This window comes from Balaenoptera musculus, chromosome 5 (genome assembly GCF_009873245.2).
Source record: "Balaenoptera musculus isolate JJ_BM4_2016_0621 chromosome 5, mBalMus1.pri.v3, whole genome shotgun sequence".
Lineage (NCBI taxonomy): Eukaryota > Metazoa > Chordata > Mammalia > Artiodactyla > Balaenopteridae > Balaenoptera > Balaenoptera musculus.
In genome coordinates, this window is record NC_045789.1 from 3,499,368 (window position 1) to 3,520,736 (window position 21,369).

At 45.7% G+C, this 21,369-nt stretch overlaps 1 protein-coding gene across 13 annotated transcripts in view; it reads left to right on the top strand.

Moving 5' to 3' along the window:
• Nucleotides 1-9,823, top strand: part of RAPGEF2 (Rap guanine nucleotide exchange factor 2) — a 258,452-nt gene extending 248,629 nt beyond the window's left edge. For 8 of the 13 annotated variants that reach the window (XM_036853002.1, XM_036852997.1, XM_036853000.1 and 5 more), the window contains 4 exons: nt 1,778-2,003; nt 2,903-3,462; nt 5,780-6,052; nt 7,753-7,778. In XM_036853002.1, the coding sequence (XP_036708897.1) occupies nt 1,778-2,003; nt 2,903-3,462; nt 5,780-6,052; nt 7,753-7,778 (1,085 nt within the window). Of the gene's footprint in view, nt 1-1,777; nt 2,004-2,902; nt 3,463-5,779; nt 6,053-7,752 lie in introns of all 13 variants that reach the window. The other 5 variants (XM_036853003.1, XM_036852999.1, XM_036852996.1 and 2 more) reach the window with 3 other exon arrangements.
• The last annotated feature ends 11,546 nt before the right edge of the window (nt 9,824-21,369 follow it).

The window sequence follows — 21,369 nt, forward strand, 5'->3', positions numbered from 1 at the left end:
TCTAACTAAATATGATTACATAGCATTCATCACAGAGTAGAGGCCTATAAAAACATAAGAAAAACGAATATCTTCCTGATTTATCTTTCATTGTGTTAACGTGAGTCTTGATTATCTTTTTGGTTGCTATCTTGTTTTATTTTTAAGGAGATTAAATTTTAGGCACTCAGACTCTCCTTCTGATATTAATGCTTTCTTATCTTAAAATACTAGATAATTTTCTGCTGCATAACCTCGGGGTTACTTTCTCCCCTACCCTATAATTGAATGGGCGTAAGTAAGCCGGTAATAAACGGCCAGGACAGTTTTCACTAGACGAGGCCAAAGAGATTAATCCACTGTTAGATTTCACCGGCACAACAAATACCTTTCCTGCTTTACTTTTTAGCTGTCTCAGACATGTGTGCGTTCTATGTGGGTATCAGTCTCTAGTCCTTGTTCAGTGGGTGAATCTGAATTCTTCTCTCGTCCGTCGTTGGGTGGCAGTGGCGGTCAGCTGAGATCGTTTGGCTGTGGGTAGTTGGACTAAAGCAGCTCCCCGTCTTCTCGTGGAAGTGAGAGCAGTAACAAGAATTAACAGTGCCCCACGGACCTACGGGATAGGTGGGCCAGCGGGAAAGAGAGGGGTCGTCTCATCAGTTGAGGAAAATGGGGCGATTCCTCCCCATGCCACGTGCTCCACCTGAGGGATTCTTTTTCTAGAGATTTTTTTTGGGGGGTAGACTGTTCAGGGAGGGTTTGAAATCTTGTCTGTCAGAACTTGCAGCGTGGTTTAAAAGAAGACATTTCATGGATGAACACGTGAAATCTTATCAAGACCTGTGCAACCTTTTAAAAAAATAAATCAGGAATTCATAATTTACTGAAAGGATGGGGAAGTACTCTTCAGAGAGTAAATTAGCAACATTTAGGTGCTCTAGATGGCATTTTTTTTATTAGGTTTTCATTGTGTACATATAATCATATAAAATCAGTATCTTAAGTAACATGAGATTCTTAATAATGTAAAAAATAAATGAATACTGAGAAAGGAGATTTGGATTTTTTTGTTAAAAATGTCAAGACAAGCCTCTCTTCCTTTGTGACTTTCAGAATTATTTTTAGCAACAAAGAGTTAAGGGTCCTTCAGGCCAAAAAATGGACATCTGTTTAGACATAATGATGGTCCAGGGAGAAAAATGGAGATTTTGTACATTATGTCCTTCAAAACAATTGGCTTTCATGTGATTTATCCAATATATTATTAATGTTGAAAAATTAAATGGCAAAAATCCAAAGATATCTTCTTCAGGTCTTATTTCTTATTCATACATGTCCATTTAAAGTTACAATGCAGATCTTTCCAGTGGAGTTATTCTATGCTGTAAAGTTCTAAAAGTGAAAACTCCATTGAAAACAAAATTACTACTGACTTTGCAGTTTGAGAAAAAACCATACTTTTAAATATCATCCTAGTCATTCTTCAGTTTCGTTTACATAGACTAATGTAGTATAATTTATAGTTAACAGAGCAGCGTCGCGTCGTGCCGTGATCCAGTCTGCAGCAATTCCTGGGTCATACAACGGTGAATTCTTTTTTCCTCTCTAAACTGTCATTAGACACACTAAACTGCATTTGGGTAAAACTTTACTGTAGCTCAGTCCCCAAGTAGAGTGTTTTCTCCCCAGTTCCGTGGTGGCACCTGTGGCCTGCATTCTGGTTTTGCTTCTACTGGGGAGGCGTCAGCGGGACGCCGTGCACCCTCGGTGTCTAAGGAGTCATGTGTTTCCCACGCAGGCTACACTTTGGCTCCGAGCGGCACCGTGGATAACTTCTCAGATTCCGGCCACAGCGAAGTCTCCTCACGGTCCAGTATCGTCAGCAACTCCTCCTTCGACTCACTGCCCGTCTCGCTGCCCGACGAACGGCGCCAGAGGCCATCGGTCGGCACGGTGGAGACCAGCCTGGCCGCAGGCCGGCTGGAGAGGCGGCCGGCGGCGGAGCCCGACCAGTGCAGCCTGGGGTAGGGGCTCGGCCGCGGGCTCGCTCCCCTCTCCCACGTGTGCGGGGCAGGTTACAGGACGCCCAGGGATGCTCTCCCGTCCCGCTTCTGAAGTTCACCGTTTCCCGGTTACGAAGCACCGTGCAGACTGCTTTTCCAGTGCGGTCTGTCCTTCACTGGGACGCGTTTGCTCTGCGCTGAGGGCAGGGGTGACTCAGCCCAGTGAGCTGCTTTCCCGAAATAGTCAGATCGTAGTGAGCACTGTAAGGAAAGTGCTGCTTTCCTGTAAGCAGCTGATGGCTCTTTTCCCCCGTGTTGATATTGTGGGGACGTCACAGGGGAGGAAACGGGACAGGGCCGAGTGGCCACTGTCGCTCAGTCTGGTGGAGCCTAATCCTCTTCCTGGAAGGAAAGGAAGCCGCCTTTCCAGGAAAAAGTGGTTGGGTTTTAGCACGGAGTTATTAGTTAACAAGCTTGCCCTTCCCCCTCCCCTCCCCTCCCCTGCCCCTCCCCTCCCCTCCCCTCCCCTCTTTCCCGGCCCCCCCCTCCCCTCTCCTCCCCTCTCCTCCCCTCTCCCCTCCTCTCCTCTCCTCTCCTCCCCTCCCCTCCCCTCTTCCTCCCCTCTTCCTCCCCTCCCCTCCCCTCCCCCTCCCCTCCCCTCTTTCCTGGCCCCCCTCCCCTCCCCTCCCCTCTTTCCTCCCTCCCCTCCCCCTCTTCCTCCCCTCCCTCCCCTCCCCTCCCTCTTCCTCCCCGGCCCCTCCCCCTCCCTCTTCCCTCCCCCTCCCCTCCCCTTTCCCTCCCCTCCCCTCCCCTCCCCTTTCCCTCCCCTCCCCTCCCCTTTCCCTCCCCTCCCCTTTCCCTCCCCTCCCCTCCCCTTCTCTTTATTATTTTTTTCTCTTTGTTTCCCATTGGCCGCCTAGGTCCTGTGCACCACTGTCCGAGAGCCGGGGCCTGTACGCTGCAGCTACAGTGATCTCTTCTCCCAGCACAGAGGAGCTTTCCCAAGACCAGGGGGACCGAGCCTCGCTTGACGCTGCTGACAGCGGCCGAGGGAGCTGGACGTCGTGCTCCAGCGGCTCCCACGATAGCATCCAGACCATTCAGCACCAGCGGAGCTGGGAGACGCTCCCCTTCGGGCACGCTCACCTGGACCATTCAGGGGACGCCGCAGGGTTCTGGGCCTCGAGCAGCCACGTGGACCAGGTCACGTTTTCCGACCATAGCACAAAGTATAACAGGCAGAGTCAAAGCCGAGAGAGTCTCGAGCAAGCCCAGTCCCGGGCAAGCTGGGCCTCCTCCACGGGGTACTGGGGAGAAGACTCGGAGGGGGACACGGGCACAATCAAGCGAAGGGGGGGGAAGGACGTCTCCCTCGAAGCTGAAAGCAGCAGCGTGATGCCTGCGACCGCCGAAGAAGCCAAGCCCGTCGCCGTGGCTGCGCACGCGGCCGTGCCGCCCAGCGCCACCAAGGGGCTTATTGGTAAGCTGACGGCGGGCTCTGTCGTGTCTCGGTCGTGGCTGCACCCTGACTTATTTCCAAAGTAAAAGCGTGTGTTTGCGGCTCTTCTCCTCATTCTGCCCCACCCATTGCCGTGTAGGCCTTCCAAGTTAGCAGTGCGCTCAGGATTTTGAAATGAATGGTGGTTAAGGGCCCAGGTTCTGTGGTCAGGTGCTTATAAATACCCTGCAGCAGTCAACCTTCCATGCACCGTAGCTGTCGGGGTCAGTAGGTTGTCCTCATGGGTGTTACCTGCTCCAACGTTGATCTTCTCAGCTGAAAATTATCAGGAAGGATGGCCATTCTCTCTAGAGGAAGAATATTTTTTTGTTTAATTGGAACTGTTTTAAATGTTTTACTTTTGTATTTTCTTCCCTTGAATTGTATGTAGAACTTTACTCTTTGCATATTTAAAAATCTTCTGTCGCCGTTTGTTATGCAGGTAAATGTTTCTGTGCTAGACAAATTCCCTGTGCACAGGATAGAACAAGGAGGAGGGTGCAAGAAGTAAGGTAGTGAGTCAGGCAGGCTGTGGGTTTGAATCCCTGCTTTGCCACTTTCCCAGCTTTGTGACACTGGGCAAGGCACTAAACGGTGTCTGTTTCCTCATCTTTAAAATGAATTTAATAATTTCTACCAATGCAGTTGCTGTGAGGTTTAAACGAAATCTCTGCAGAACCCTGGTGTCTAGTTAGCAGTTCATAAGTACACGAAAGACGCTATCACTTCGCTGCTGCTCTTTCTGTTGTGAAGTCTCTTATGCTCCTTTAATGCTATCGGGATATATTCTCTATGGCATGTTCAACGTCTGTATAGTTAAAGTGTAGGGATACATCATAGGATACAGAGTGAGAAATTCTGGAATATAATCTTCACAGACATCACTTTTATTAGTAGGGAAATTGTAGTTATTTTATCACGTAGTCATGGGTGGATGTCGAATTTAATATCTTTTCAAGATGAATAAGGAGAAAACAGTTAACACCTATTCTTAGGTTGCAATTTTTAAAGCACTTTTTTTTTAATTGAAGTATAGTTGATTTACAATATTGTGTTAGTTTCAGGTATACAACAAAGTGATTCAATTATATATATATTTTTCATATTATTTTCCATTATAGGTTATTACAAGATATTGAATATAGTTCCCTGTGCTATACAGTAAATCCTTGTTGTTTACGTATTTTTATGTAAAGTAGTGTGTATCTGTTAATCCCAAACTCCTAATTTATCCCTCCCCTCTTTTCTTCCCTTTGTAACCATAAATCTGTGAGTCTTGTTTCTGTTTTGTGTATAAATTCATTTGTATTATATTTTAGATTCCACGTATAAGTGATATCATAAGATATTTGTCTTTGTCTGACTTACTTCACTTGGTATGATAATCTCTAGGTCCATCCATGTTGCTGCAAATGGCAATGTTTCATTCTTTTTTATGGCTGAGTAATATTTCATTGTATATATGTACCACATCTTCTGTATCCATTCATCTGTTGATGGGCACATGGGTTGCTTCCACATCTTGGCAATTGCAAATAGAAAAGCACTTTCTTTAACAAACTAATACACAGAATTTTTATTGCAAAGGAAAGAAGAATGATTTAAGTTCCTAACAGCTGAGTCTAGAAAGTTGAAGATAAGAAAACTTTGCTTTTACTTGCCTTTACAGATTCATGTTTTAAGTCATGAAATTAATATAAAAGGACTTCAAGAAAAATACATACCTCACATACACATGGTTTTAAGTTTTGAAATTTGCATCATTTTTTTGTACTATTCTTCCAAATTTACTGTGATTCCCCATTTTCCGAAGTGAGGCCCAAGACTTGAAAGTAACCTGGGATTGATTCTCTGCCTGCTGAGGGTAGATGGCCCAGCAAAGAGGGACAGCCCGCCTGGCCCCCGGGGCAGGGAGAGGGGAGGGAACCGCTGGCAGGCACCACTCCCGTGTTGCAGGCTCTGTTCCCTTTGCTCGGTGTTTCCAGTAAACCCCAGGGTTGGGCGTTAGCCTGGTTACTGCGTGACAGGTAGAGTCGCTCTGCGGCGCCCCGGTGAGCGTTACAGGTGCTTAGATCGTTTAGTTTCGCCTGTGCCGCCGGAGATGACCCGGTGCGTGGCGGGCCTGGTGCGCGTCCCCCCCCGCCCCCGCCGGCACCCCGCCCTGCGCGCAGCCCCACGTGCCTTTCCCCGCGGGCGCAGCGCTCTTCGTCTCGGTCCTCCTCCTGCCCGAGGAGCGCACGTGGCCCGGGCCGCGCGCCCCGCGATGCTCACCGCGGCGCCTTGTCTCTCCCTCCCGCAGCGAGGAAGGACGGCCGCTACCGGGAGCCGCCGCCCACCCCGCCGGGATACGTGGGCATCCCCATCGCCGACTTCGCCGACGCGCACCCGCACCCCGCCCGGAAGCCGCCGGACTACACCGTGGCGCTGCAGCGCTCCAGGATGCTGGCCCGGCCGGCCGACGCCCCCGCCCCGGGCGGCGCCAGGCCCGCCCCGCGGCCGCAGTGGCACCGGCCCGGCGACGACCCGCGCCCCGGCCCCTGCGCGCCCCCGGGCCTCGCCGCCGAGGAGGACGGTACATGCGCTCCCCCCAGAGGCCCTGCTTCCCGCCCGGGGTTCCGCGCCCGCCCCCGGCCTCGGTGCCAGCCGTTGGGCTGCGTTTTGCTTTTTCCGAAGTGGCTGGAGAAATAACTGAAGATTGCGGAGGGGTCCCCTGTAGTACTGTGTGAGCCTGGGTGCATTTCCCTCCTAATCCTCGGTTTTCTGGGGAAATGCTCTGAGTCCCAGATGAAAGTCTGGTGGAAAAGCCCACTTCTCTAGAGCTTTCTTGCCTTCTCTGTACGCGTCGAGCTGGCCGTGCTGGGGTGAGGTTGAAGGGGGAGACCATGCCCACCCCCCCGCTCCTGCTTTTAAGGTTTGAGGTTGACATGTTTTATTCTGGAAGTAATCATTATAGGAAAAAGCAAAACACAATTCATGAAAACTACTTACAATCCTGCCACTTGCAGATAACTTCCATTAGCATTTTGTCATATATCCTTCTAGACTTTTTTTTTTTTTAAAGGAGACATACTTTAATAGCCTTTTCAGATAATTGTGGTTATTTTTTGATATTGTATGGAAATTCAACAAATAGTCATTTCTTTCTTTCTTTTTTTTTTTTTATGGCTGTGTTGGGTCTTCGTTTCTGTGCGAGGGCTTTCTCTAGTTGCGGCAAGCGGGGTCCACTCTTCATCGCGGTGCGCGGGCCTCTCACTATCGCGGCCTTTCTTGTTGCGGAGCACAGGCTCCAGACGCGCAGGCTCAGTAATTGTGGCTCACGGGCCCAGTTGCTCCGCGGCATGTGGGATCCTCCCAGACCAGGGCTCGAACCCGTGTCCCCTGCATTGGCAGGCAGATTCTCAACCACTGCGCCACCAGGGAAGCCCTAGACTTTTTTATATGTATATGCGTGTATATTATTTAAGAAGTCATATGTTATTTTATAACTTTTTTCAGTGAATTTATCATTCATGAGTTTCCAGTCAGTAAATATACAATGTATTTTTATAGTGGGTATGTATATTTAAAGATGTGCATCCCATATACTTTATTTTAAACTTTTCTTTTTTTTATAAATTTATTTTATTTATTTATTTTTGGCTGTGTTGGGTCTTCATTGCTGCGTACAGGCTTTCTCTAGTTGCGGCGAGCGGGGGCTACTCTTCGTTGCGGTGCGTGGGCTTCTCATTGCAGTGGCTTCTCTTGTTGCGGAGCACGAGCTCTAGGCGCGTGGGCTTCAGTAGTTGTGGCTCGCGGGCTCAGTAGTTGTGGCTCGTGGGCTCTAGAGCACAGGCTCAGTAGTTGTGGCACACGGGCTCAGTAGTTGTGGCTTGTGGGCTCTAGAGCGCAGGCTCAGTAGTTGTGGTGCACAGGCTCAGTAGTTGTGGCTCGTGGGCTCTAGAGCTCAGGCTCAGTAGTTGTGGCGCATGGGCTTAATTGCTCTTTGGCATGTGGGATCTTCCCAGACCAGGGCTCGAACCCGTGTCCCCTGCATTGGCAGGTGGATTCTTAACCACTGCGCCACCAGGGAAGCCCCTTAAACTTTTTTATTATTATTAATCATTAGGTAGAAAAAAAGTTGAGGATCTTAGGTGACCTATACTAAGAGAACACAGCTGTGGTATTTTTATTTAGCATGTCGGTGAACATGTTCTCTCTAAGCACAAGAAAACGACTTGCTTGCTTATTGATTTTTCTTTTGTTTCTTCCTTTCTTTCGTGGTTGTGTCGGCAGAAGATGAACAAGTGTCTGCGGTTTGAGGCACGGGCTTGTCTGCGCCCGTGTCGGCCACCCACAGGAGAGCACAGAAGACGTCCCCTAGCGTCAGAGCCTTGGGACTCACACTCTGAGGATGGTGGACCAGTTTGCCTCCTTCCCTGCCTTAAAAGCAGCGTGGGGCTCCTTCCCCCCTTCTTCCTGTCCCCTTTGCATGTGAAATACTGTGAAGAAACCGCCCTGGCACTTTTCCGCCTTGTTGCTTGAATGCACAGCGCAGCGTCTCCAAGCTCCTGTGGCCGCCTGCCACGTCACACAGCATCATTCCAGACTCCAAGGTCATCACCACCCGTGAGTCACTCTGGCTGCACTTCTCCACGCCTGGAAGGAGTCTTTAAAAAATCTTCCTTTTAGATTTCGATCCAGTCCTCGCACTTGGTTTCATTGGAATCGTGAGAACAGCCAGCCGTGGAACTACTTGGGGTCTTTAACCCACCGAGGAAGACAAAGGAAAACAATGAAATCCTTGAGTGCAGTGCTCGTCCGCTTGTTTACAGGGCCCTCCTCCGTTTTCTGGGTTTTTTTTTTCTTTTCTTTTAAATGAATTTAAAGATTGTGTTCAGAGAGTAAATATTATATCCATTTAATGATTCTACAGTATTATGTTGAACCTTTAAGTAGGGTTGCCAGCTGGGGTTTCTCAAAAACCACATATGCCGGACAGGGTGTGGTCACACCAGGGAGAGGGAAGGCTGGCCCAGGGCCCCGTTTCCTGTGTCCCGGCCGCGCCCGGGAAGTGCCCGATCCTGGAAGCGTGAGATGTTAGCCAATTACCTAGATCCCAAGGCCCCCAGCCCCTCCTTCCCCAGGGGCTGGGGCTCTTCTTTACACCTGTTTGCACATGGCCGGGGAGGGAACTGGGACTCTCGCGTCCTGTGTCTGAGCGTGTGGAGCGCAGGGCAGTGTCACCCGAGGGCGTGTCCTGCTCCATCGAGACAGACGGCAAACCCCGCGTTTTTTTTTTTTAAATTATGTTTCTTTGATTTCTGTTTATTTAGTTTTAGGGATTCTCTTGCTTGTTTTCAAAGAGAAACGTTCATAACTGGAGAGCATTGCAGTGAAAGCAGCTCGGGGTGTTGGCGCTAATGCCAGCTGTTCACACTGCTCTTTCAAGACAGCCTCCCCGTATCGATCGGTCGCCACGCGGGAATAAACAAGCCTTTAGCGTGAAGATGATCAAAAGATCCAAGACCCACAGTGCGATCCGCCAGCCTTTGTTTGCAAGGCGGGTCGGTCGCCGAAGACCGACCCGTGAGTGGTTTTACGGACGCCGAGACGGAGAAGGCCTGAGTGTAGCAACCACGTGTTCACAGCTGCTATTAACCCCAGAAGGACCGAGATGACCCCTCCGGTCCATTTTTGTGTTGTTTTTGCACAGACTCCGGAAAAGTGAAGGCTACCAATCCGAGTAGTGCTCAGATGTGAGGAACTGCTGGTCTTGGATTTCTTTTCCACTAAATTCAGCTGATCATATTGATCAGTAGATAAACGTAAATAGCTTCCAATTTTAAAAGTCAAATTGCAGTGTTTTTTCACTGTATCAAAGCAATGTCAGTGCTTTATTTAATAATTCTCTCCTGTATCATGGCATTTGTCTACTTGCTTATATATTACATTATCCATGATGCATTTGTAATTTTACAGGTAAGATGCATTATTTGCCAGTTTTCTTCTCTAGGCTGTGGACCTCATGTGCATCTAGAAAGACAGAACTCTTGCTCTACACAAGTTGCACAAACGTTACCTAAGCATTAAGTCACCGTAGAACATAGTAGGAGTGTAACCTCAGTTCGCTCTGTGATGTCAAGTGCAGAATGTACAATTAACTGGTGATTTCCTCATCCTTTTGATACTACTTGTACCTGTATGTCTTTTAGAAAGACATTGGCGGAGTCTGTATCCCTTTTGTATTTTTAATACAATAATTGTACATATTGGTTATATTTTTGTTGAAAATGGTAGAAATGTACTATGTTTATGCCTCTACGTCCAGTTTGTACAAGCTGGAAAATAAATAAATATAACATAATGCCTTGCCTATATTCTTAACGACTCGTGCATGCTTTTTCTTACTGAAGCGTAAGAAAGCCCTTGGATCTCACTGCAGGAGCGAGTCCACAGGGCACTGAGGGTAGACCGACGATGTCGCCTAAAACTGCCCAAATAGCCTATTCTTTTAGGTAGCTTTCTGTTGATTCAGAGAAAAGAACTTGATATCGTTCACATTAACAGAAATTAATATCATTCATGTGTCCAGAATTCATAGTGTTTGAGATTCAGTGAAAAATTATGTTACCGCTATGTATCTATTGAATACATAGCATTTGTCTCTGCCCAATTCCTTTCCAATAAAAATCTCTATGGGACATAATATTTTTGATTCCCAATATACATTCAAGATCCTGGCCACTAAGTTAAGAGTACAATCTAGCAAGTGATTTGGAACGTCTACATCAAATACCATTGTTCTGTCTACGAGTCCTAATGCATGGTAGGCCTGAATAATATTTTGGTCTATGAGAAGGGCACTTATATTTTAAAAGGTGAGAATCAGTTAAGCAGCAACACTTTCGAGCACATTTTGAAATCAAGGATTATTTCTTATCCTCAAGCAGGCGTTAATAAAAGTCCCGTCCATCACCCACCCGGAAACCACAGAAGGCGGAGTGGCAAGGATGTGGAAACACGAGCACGAAATGTGAGGAAATGTGAAGGCGTCTAGAAAGATGGCAGGAGTTCAGTCCTGATGCTAAAGGGAAAATGGCCAAACTTAAAACTCTTCCTGAGGCATTTGTGCTATCTTGGTGAGTAAATTTTGAAAATCTGGCCACCAAAACAGTTTGGAGAATGAAAACCATTCCTGTAGCTTCAGCTGGACCTGTTCAGAATGCAGGTGCCCCGTGTGGACACATGTGTTCCCACGTGTCTGCCTCTATCATCTGTTCACTGTGAAACCCTTCGCTCAGGGAAGCCCTATCACAACAGCAACCCGTGCTCTCCTTAAATTTCTGTCATTGAAAAAGCTTTTCTCTAACGTGTTTGTTTTTTTTTTTTAATTTATTTATTTTTGGCTGTGTTGGGTCTTCGTTGCCGCGCACGGGCTTTCTCTGGTTGCGGTGCGTGGGCTTCTCATTGCGGTGGCTTCTCTTGTTGCGGAGCACGGGCTCTAGGCGCGCGGGCTTCAGTAGTTGTGGCGCGTGGGCTCAGTAGTTGTGGTGCACGGGCTTAGTTGCTCTGCAGCATGTGGGATCTTCCCGGACCAGGGCTCGCACCCGTGTCCCCTGCATTGGCAGGTGGATTCTTAACCACTGCGCCACCAGGGAAGCCCTCTCTAATGTGTTTTGAAAAATATTAAAGATCTGATGTTTTGAGGAATTACCTCTTCATCACTTTTTGTATTTTGCTAAAAATAAAGGAAAATGACAAATCAGCCATGATGCCTGTTCTTACGCGGTTATGTTTTAGGTTACCTTTAAGTAGCAAAGACTCCACTCCAGGTTTGTAAGAAGTATGTGTTCATCAGATGTGATCAGCGGTAGTGACAGAGTTTACTCTGTGTCATGTTAATAACAGACGTTTGCCACGTTGTAGGAATATTGCAGAAAGCCCTCCTCCCTAATCAAAAAGACTATAAACGGACCTGGTTCCTTTTTCATACATGCAGGTTAAAGCCTTCCAAATATTTTCCTCAGCTTTAACTCCTTCCCTCTTCTGGGAGGTGTAGAGTTTATGCTCATCTGTACTTTAATATATTTGATCACAAAGCCACTGATAATCTCTCAAAACGTTCTCGAAGGATGCAAGCTGCTGAAAAAGTGTGTATCAACACACCTGGTAGGTCTGTGTGCTGATGTATTTCTCAAGGAATGTGTTTCTCACTTGTGTTCATGCTGAAGAAAAAGAGGAATCTCTCTGAGTCCTTGATCCCCTGTTATCGTTCTCCTTGAGAAATAGCTTACTCCAAGAATAAAGGAAGTGTAGCACTGAGGGGGTCAAGCTGTTGATTGGAGAAGCGAATGATCTTGCAAATATTCACAAAGATTGTCAGCCAGTGTAGGCTGGAAGGGGCAGTAATGGAATGGAAATGAGTAGGACAGACTGCAGCCGAGGGGCCAGGACCCTTCAGAAAGATTTTACAGTGAATGAGGGTTTACCCAGTTGACAGGGAGACGAAAACACTGACTGGAACGAAACAATAATTTGTGAATTGCACTTTTTTCAACATTCACATCTCAGCCAAGGACAAGGCAAGCGCGGTGAAACTCCTGCCTGTGTTTTGAAATGATACTTGCCCAGTTAATTTTTGCAGAGCCATGGCCACGTAACAGGGACATTTATAGACGCGATCAAAACATTGCATGCAAGGTTACAGAATCTTAGAAAAGGCTTTATTTTATGGGCACTCAATACGATCCTAACCATTTTCATTATGGGAAAAATTAAGCATAGAATATAGTATCTGAAGTAAATTTACAAACGACCAATTTTTATAGAAGAGAGAAACTAGTGAAATAAATTCACCATAGGGTATTCAACACTTCAAAAGTCAGGGCTTCCTTTTTTTTTTTTTTTTTTTCTGTAACTAGTTTAATAAAATTTAGGAAATTTTCATAATATTAACTCTGACCTAACACCGAGTGGTTGACATGCGGTGTGGTCTGATGGGAACCAATGAAGTAAAAGTATATCCCAGTATTTGAGGTTTTCCTTAATTTATATAGATTGGAACCTTTTTTTCAAACAAGACTATAAAACTGATTTAGGATCAAGTCAGTGTCACATGTAGCATGAAGATGAAAATAATGTACAAACCTACCAGGTGTAGTTTAATGAGCTAATTTCACTTGTGTGCACTTCCTATGATCCAGGCACTTTTCTTGATGCCAGATATTTACAGATATCACTAAAGTGAACCAAAGTGCCTTCCAATTATAGCCTTCTTTTGGCTGAATGTCTCCCATTTCTCAGACCTGAGAGGGGAAAACTTACCGAGTGATCCCAGGATCATAAATGAGTACCTTATCAAGCAGCCTTGATCACAGCTAGATCAAAGATATGAGATGCCTGGCCCACGAGCTGCCAATCCAGGCTTGCTAGCCATCTAGAAGAAGGTCCTAGAAGGAGCATTGTGACCGGTAGGGAAAGTAAACCAAACTGAACTCATCACATTCTCTTTGGGGAATTTCTGTGCAAAGGTGAAAAAGAGTAAAGGCTCACCCAGTCAGGATGCAGAAGCTGTGAGACAAGAGAAGTGATGAGAACGAAGAAACCGTGAGTAAGAAGAGGGCCACGAGGTCAGGACAGTGAGGGATCAACGGCAGGGGCACTCAAAGCCGAGAACAGCGGACACCTGTTTCTTGGGGAGCAACCACATGCTAGGGCATAGTTGCCCCAGCATGAATGTCCAGCCTCAGAACCACTCCTCGCAGCTGGGCTCTCTGAGCTGTTCTTCCTGAAACCCGAATGGAGAACCATCCCTCTCTCGGTAACCACTGTCCTCAGCACCTAGAACAGTGCCTGGGATAGTGTTAAGGTTTTAGTAAATGAGCACCTTATCGGGGCCTCTGGAGGGCCCAAATTATAGATAGATTGGACAATCAAAATCAGCCAACATGCATTTATGTTTTGTTATTAAAGCACTTATATTTTAGACAGTGTTTTGGTTCACAGCAAATTTGAGTGGAAAGTACAGAGTCCCATATACCCCTCGCCTCCCTCACTGTTGACATCGCCCACCAGAGTGGTACATTTATTACAATGGATAACCCAACCTTGACCCGTCCTCATCACCCACATTCTACAGTTTACGTTAGGTTCACTCTTGGTGGTGTACATTCTACAACATGCATTTATTGAAGGGCGTCTATGACTGTGTCCAGTACTGGTGAATATTCAGAAGTAAAATAACTTTAAAATATTTCTGTTTTCTTTATTGAGGTATAACGGACACATAAATGACTCTTGACAAGGCTAGCAAGGATTTACGATTAACCAAGAGGAGCAAAGAATAAAAGACTGTCTAGGAGCTACATTTCTTTGCGGCTAAAGAAGTTCAGATGAATGAAAGATGGACAGAGGCTGAGTTATCCAGAGGAGAGTCTTTGGCTCCCCCTGAGGTATCCGCGATGCCTGGACGTCGAGGAGACACGCCTAACTAGACAGGGCTTCGGGATTTGGAGACTCTGAGAAATTGGTTGGAATGAGCAAGGGAGTGTGCTGTTACGTGGGACAAAAATGTTTTACAGAGATTATAATTGTTGTTTTAGGGACTCAATAAATGTTCATAAAAAGAAAAAAGGAAGGGGAAGAGCAGAAGAAAGGATCTGTGTTGAGATAACGGTCTGGAGGGAAGATCTGATTCAGCAGGCGTGCAGGTTGCAAAGCTGGGCGAGGAGAAGGGGGTCACCCGGGCCGGGAGGCGTGGGGTCGGGACAGGAGGGAAGAACAAAGACGGTTCAAGGGAAAAACGAATGAGTAGAACCTGATGTCCAACGGGACACGAGAAATTAAAGGTAAAATCAAGCCCCTCCCCCAGCATTGGAAAAAAATGACTTTTATGAGACTTAAAATTCCTAGGCGGAGTGCTTAAGGTGGGAGAAGCCATATTGACAAAGATGGAGACATTGCAGAAAACGATGCTGATTTTTATCCGTTCATCTGTTGATGGACACTTAGGTTGCTTCCATGTCTTGGCTATTGTGAATAGTGCTGCAGTGAACATTGGGTGCATGTATCCATTTGAACCATGGAATATTACTCAGGCATAAAAAAGAATGAAATGATGCCATTTGCAACCACATGGATGGACCTGGAGATGATCATACCAAGTGAAGTAAGTCAGACAGAGAAAGACAAATACCATATGCTATTGCTTATATATGTGGAATCTAAAAAAAAAGATACAAATGACCTTGTCTACAAAACAAACAGACTCACAGATGTGGAAACTCACTTATGGTTACAAAAGGGGAAATGGGGGGTGGGGGGGAGGGGGGGAGGGAAAAATTAGGAGTTTGTGATGAACATACACACATGACTATATTCCAAATAGATAGCCAATAAGGACCTACTGTACAGCACAGGAAACTCTGCTCAATATTTTGTACTAACCTATAAGGGAAAAGAATATGAAAAAAACATGTATGTATAACTGAATCACTTCACTCTGTATGACTGTATGACAGACTCTAGGTCCATATACCTCACTACAAATAACTCAATTTTGTTTCTTTTTATGGCTGAGTAATATTCCATTGTATATATGTGCCACATCTTCTTTATCCATTCATCTGTCGATGGACACTTAGGTTGCTTCCATGTCCTGGCTATTGTAAATAGAGCTGCAATGAACATTGTGGTACATGACTCTTTTTGAATTATCGTTTTCTCAGGGTATATGCCCAGTAGTGGGATTGCAAACCAGAACTTTAAATGTGTTTTTGGAATCAAGTGGGTTAGAAATGAATAATATTTATTAACCATTGTGGTGCTTTTTTCTCTTGAATATTCTATTAATTTATTTCTACCATAAAATAGTTCCTTCTCCCCCTTCCCCTTACCCCCTTCTCTCTGCATCCTTCATCCCCTTCACCACCGCCCTACCCTGACTTAGGAAAATAGTTCCTTTTTTCAGGATTCTTTGGTGCTGAGCCACGCCTTACTGAAGGGTGGTTCTCATCAGAGAAATGTGTAAATACATGAATCCCTCAGGCTCAGTGTGAATCCTCTGTTGCCGAATCTTTAGGGTCTTTGAAACCAGCGTTTCCAAATCAGGTGAAGCATGTGGCTGTCCTTTCTTGCTCAGACCTCCTCTCATCACCCCGCAGAGAAGCCTGGAGAGAGTTCCTTCCATCCCAGCAACAAAATAAGATTTTTTCCTTCCCCCTTTAAAACGATTACAGGCCATGGGCATCGCCATTTCACTAAGTTAAGTCATTGCTTTCTCAGATCAGACTGGTGTTTGTCTTCCCAGAAGCTCCTGGCCGTGCAGGAAGAGCAGTGAATGTGTCTGATGCGGCGTGAGTGTGAGAGAGAAGACGAGGTGTGTGTCTCTGCGTGTGAGCGCAGGCGAGGAAGGATGGGTGTAAGTATAGCGGCGGGGTAATGGGGGAAGAAGGTAAGTTAAAAGGGAAGAAGGGAAACAGTGGACGCTTACAGTGGGCACAGTTTTACAGCTTCACAAAATGTTGTGTTGTGTTGTGTTTTAAGGTAGCCTAGCTATCTAAGCTGGGAAGTCAGGGCACCAGGAGGCGTTTGGAAAACATTCTAACGCTCCGTAAGACATTGCAAACCATTTTTTCCTGGCTTCTTTCTAAATGAAAACAAACCTTTATCTTGGAAAATTAAATACATTGTTTGTGGGCATTCTGCAAAGAGAGTATTTCTCTTTGAGGACTCTTTCAGATACAAGAAGGTGAATGACTCAAATTTTGCACTTGTGCCTACTCTTCCTGTGGTGTCTGTGTGTATGTAAAGCTGTGCATCGACGAACTTCCAGAAGCTCTCCTCCGAGGGAGTAGATTGGCTTTTATGCCATCGATATATATATATATAATATATATATATAATATATATATATATAATATATATATATATTATATATATATATATATTATATATATATATTTTTTTTTTTTTTAATGTGACAAGAAGTCTGTGTATCTTGGGCTTTTTCCCTGGTGAAGACAAACTTGTTCTCAGCTGCCAGCGGGCTACTCTGTGGGCCCCTCCCTTCCACCCCAGCTTGGCCTTCCATGGCCCGTGGACCCAATAAATTCCCCCCGAGGTCCAGTGAATGTGCCTGGTGCTGGTCAGGCTGGCAAGGTCAGAAGGACTTCCTTCTCTTCTCAGCAAGGTTTCCAAATCACCTCTTCGGGATGTGTGAGCCCTGGGTGAAGAATTCAGAGACAAATGTGGGAGCAGACTCCAATTCCTTATTTTATTCTTTTTTAAAAAAATTTTTATAAATTTATTTATTTATTTACTTTTGGCTGCGTTGGGTCTTTGTTGCTGCACACGGGCTTTCTCTAGTTGCGGCCAGCGGGGGTACTCTTTGTTGCGGAGCACGGGCTCTAGGCGCACGGGCTTCAGTAGTTGTGGCGCACGGGCTCAGTAGTTGTGGCGCACGGGCTTAATAGCTCCGTGGCATGTGGGATCTTCCCGGACCAGGGCTCGAACCCATGTCCCCTGCGTTGGCAGGCGGATTCTTAACCACTGCGCCACCAGGGAAGTCCCCCTTATTTTATTCTTACAAAGCGTTAGGGATGAGGACAAGCCCAAGTGTCCCCAGGAATGACAGCACACCTGGCATGGTCACCTGCCACACGGAGCTACCCATGTCCCTTGTCCAGGACGACACTCAAGCAGGGAGTCCAACGGGTGCCTGAAGCAGACACAGGCCCACGTTTCCTGGTGTGCGGGTTGGACTCCAGGTGGCTTGGGGGCTGGCAGGGGAAGAGGGCTGGGGTTAGAGAGCAAGGGCCCCCTGGGCTTATCCTGGATTGCTCTCTTGCCTTTATGCTCCCAGAATTGGTGTACTAGGGCTGCTGTAACAAAATACCACAGAAAGGTATTTTCTCATAGTTCTGGGGGCTGAAGTCCAAGGTCAAGTTGCTGGCAGGTGTGGCTCTCCAGAGGCCTCTTCCTCGGCTGCAGACGGCCGCCTTCTCACTGTGAGCGCACCCCTGCTGTCTTTTCTCTTCCTCTAAGGACCTCAGTCCTCTTATTTAGGGCCTCACTCTTATGCCCTCATTTAACCCCATTGACGCCTTTAAAGGCCCCATCTCCAAATATAGTCACATTGGGGATTGGGGGTCCAACATACAGATTTGGGGGAACACCATTCATAGCAGGGGCCACTGAGCCACCAGAGCGAGATCTCAGGTTCCTGATGGCAGGAGCCCCCATGCGGCTCTAAGGAATGTTCATGAGACACTCTTCACCAGCGATGGCCCTCCAGGCGCCATTTCCCTCTGCTCGTGATGGGTGAGAGCCTTAAAAACTGACCTGTGGTCCTTCAGGTCTCTCATAATGACCCCAGTACTTGTCTCTCCCCAGGAAACACTCTGCTGAGTCCAGGGTCTCCTTTGTAGCTGGTTTTTAGTATCACAGAGCCTTTCCTAAGTAGCAAACTTCTGGTGTACTTTTTGAAGAATTTTTTTATTTTTACTGAAGTATAGTTGATTTACAATGTTGTATTAGTTTCAGGTGTACAGCAAAGTGATTCAATTATATATATATGTATATATATTCTTTTTCAGACTCTTTTCCATTATAACTTATTACAAGATACTTAGTATAGTTCTCTGTGCTATACAGCAGGTCCTTGTTGTTTATCTATTTATATATAGTAGTGTGTATATGTTAATCCCAAATTCCTAATTTCAGCCCATTTTCCCCTTCGGTAATCATAAGTTTGTTTTCTATGTCTGTGAGTCTTTCTATTTTGTAAATAAGTTCATGTGTATCATATTTTAGATTCCACATATGAGTGATATCATATGATACTTGTCTTTCTCTGTCTGACTTACTTCACTTAGTGTGATAATCTCTAGGTCCATCCATGTTGCTGTAGATGGCATTGTTTCATTCTGTTTTATGGCTGAGTAATATTCCATTGTATATATGTACCACATCTTCTTTATCCATTCATGTGTCGATGGGCATTTATGTTGCTTCCATGTCTTGGCTATTGTGAATAGTGCTGCTGTGAACATTGGGGTGCATGTATCTTTTCAAAATAGAGTTTTCACTGGATATATGCCCAGGAGTAGGATTACTGGATCATATGGCAACTCTATTTTCAGTTTTTTAAGGAGCCTCCATACTGTTCTTCAGAGTGGCTGTACCAATTTACATTCCCACCAATAGTGCAGGAGGGTTCCCTTTTCTCCACACCCTCTCCAGCATTTGTTATTTGTAGACATTTTTCGTAAAAGGTGGAGAGAGGTTTGCAAGTGCACAAACACACTGTAACAGTGTGAATGAGCAAGTGATGGCTAAGGAGGCCGGATTATCATCACCTCATGGCCCCAAACCAGAGGCGTGATTGGAACCCACAGCCTGTGCTGTGGGACCCAAGGCCAATGCAGACCAGAGCCCTTGTGAAGGTCCAGGGGGGACAAGAAAAGTGGCTGCTTCAGCCAGTTCCCTGATGCTTGGACTGGGCATGAGGCCAGCTGGCACGGTCTGCCTGGCGTGGGATGTGGTAGGGGTACTGTCAGGGCAGGGGTGGGGTCGTGAGCCCAGGCCAAGGGCTCTGGCTATAGGAATAGGAAAGTGTCTCAGAAGTCCTCAAAAACTCAAGTGAAAATTTTTGAATGATCAGAGTCTAATGATTATCACAATTTGAAAGCCATTGTTCTCAAGACACTTTCACGTTCTTCACGGTCAGAAGTTTCATAAGCTTTGTTATTACGGAAATAATAATACTAATGCATCATTTTCTCTTTTCTCTGCATTGACATTGCACTGATGGTACAAAAACAAGGGTGGTACCTTAGCAAGGATTAAAGCAGTGGCACCAAAGCGAACCAGCAGTCACTGTGTTTTTCACCATCGTGTACTTGCAGTAAAACAAACAAACCAACAAACAAAACCACACCAGTCTTTGATGAGACAGTAAAGTGTTTAAAATTACACAAAATCCTACCTCTTGAGTACTTGTCTTTTCTACATTCTGGATGAAGAAATGGAAATATAAACAAAGCACTTCTGCTGCATACCAAAGTATTGATACAATGATTGAAAAAGCACTTTTCTGTTTGTGTGTCAATCATACCTCAGTAAAGTGGTTTTTTAAAAAAGAAAATGCACTCTGGATTGTTGGAGCATAAGATTTGGATAGTTGATGTTATTAACTGAATGTTGTGTCCCCAAGATTCATATGTTGAAATGAATACTCCGCCATGTGATGATATTAAGAGGAGGAACCTGTGAGAGGTAATCAGGATTAGGTGAGGTCATGAGGGTGGAGCCCTCGTGAATGGGTTTAGTGCCCTTATAAGAGTCAGGAGAGAGCTTGCTGCCTCTCTCTGCTTTCCACCTGTGAGGACACAACGAGAATTCAGCAGTCTGCATCCGGGTAGAGAGCTCTCTCCAGAATTCATCCAGACTATTGCCCTGATCTCAGACTTCCAGCCTCCAGAACTGTGGGGAATAAATTTCTGTTGTGTATGAGCACCCAATCTATGGTAATTTGTTATAGCAGCCCAAACTGAGACATATAATGAAATGTGTCAACAAAAAAAGGTTGAAAACCACTTCCTTAAAATTTAGGTTGGGTTCCTATTACCCAGACCATTTTGATCCTTCCTTACTAAAAACAAGTAGACATAAGTCACACATGAAAATTATGAGTTTCTACTTGAAAATGACGAACAACTAAGCTGTTAGGGTGAATTTGAAGGAGTGTGGACATCCAGGGTCACTTGAGGACAAGGTAAAACTCATTTATCTGTGGAAAGTATAGATATGAGACTCTTAAGAAAAGTTAGTTCCATTTTTCTTGTTGTTTCATTAGAAGAGGAAGATCTAGAACCTTAACAATCCACATTCCATCTTGGTTTGACTATATTATAAATAGAATAGTTTCTGGCATCACATAGATCTTGGTTTAAAACCCAAATCTTCCTGCTTCCAATTATGTGACTTGGAGAAATTTACATCTCTGAGTCTCCAAAACAGCCCTCCATGATCTCTGTTTCCTGGTTTTTGTACCCTTGTGTCCCCTTCTATGATGGATGTTGGTCCGTCTGACCTATAGAATATGGTAGAAGTGAAGGCACGTGACTTCCAAGGTTAGGTTATAAAAGACGGCAACGTCTGTCTTGAGTTCCTGCTTTTCTTTTGGAGCACACACAGCTCTTGGGGAGAGCCAGCTGCCAGGCCCTGAGGCCACTCAGGCAGCCCCGGCAGAGGCCCAGGTGGTGAAGGACTGGCCAACAGGCGCACCAGTGAGCTTGGAAGAACGTTTCAGCTCCACGGAAGCCTTGAGGTGCCTGGTGCCCTGGTGGACAACTTGCCTGCAGCAGCATGAGAGCCTGAGAGGCAACCAAACAGCTAAGCTGCTCCCAGATTCCTGACCACAGAAACTATTTGTTGTTTTACGTTACTGTGTTTTAGGAGTAATTTATTGGGCAGCAGTAAGTATTAATTTTCGACAGTTTGCTAAAATGTTGCTTTCATTCTTTGAAATGTGTCCTGAACCTTCCAGAAATGTTTTTCCCTAGAAATCTGGTAAATGTTGACTTAGTTGTCTGAATCTAAACTAGAAATGTCAGAACCACGAAAGCAAACAACCCTTTGCTTGAAATAGGCAGAAGTTTGTGGTCTGGTGCAAAATTATAGAGGTTTTCCTGGAAGGTAGGAGCCAGGCTCACAATCTTAGCTATATTTCACCACCTTTATGATACTGTTTCTCTGGTCATTTTGGTTGTTTGAAGTTAGTTCTCTAGAAGGTTCATTAAGAAAGATTCATGGGGAAAGTTCTTGCTTTAGTTTGACTGAATCTAAAATCCCTAGCTCCCTTCTTTTCTTGAGCATCTTAAAGAGTATGCCATTATCTTCTTGCATAAA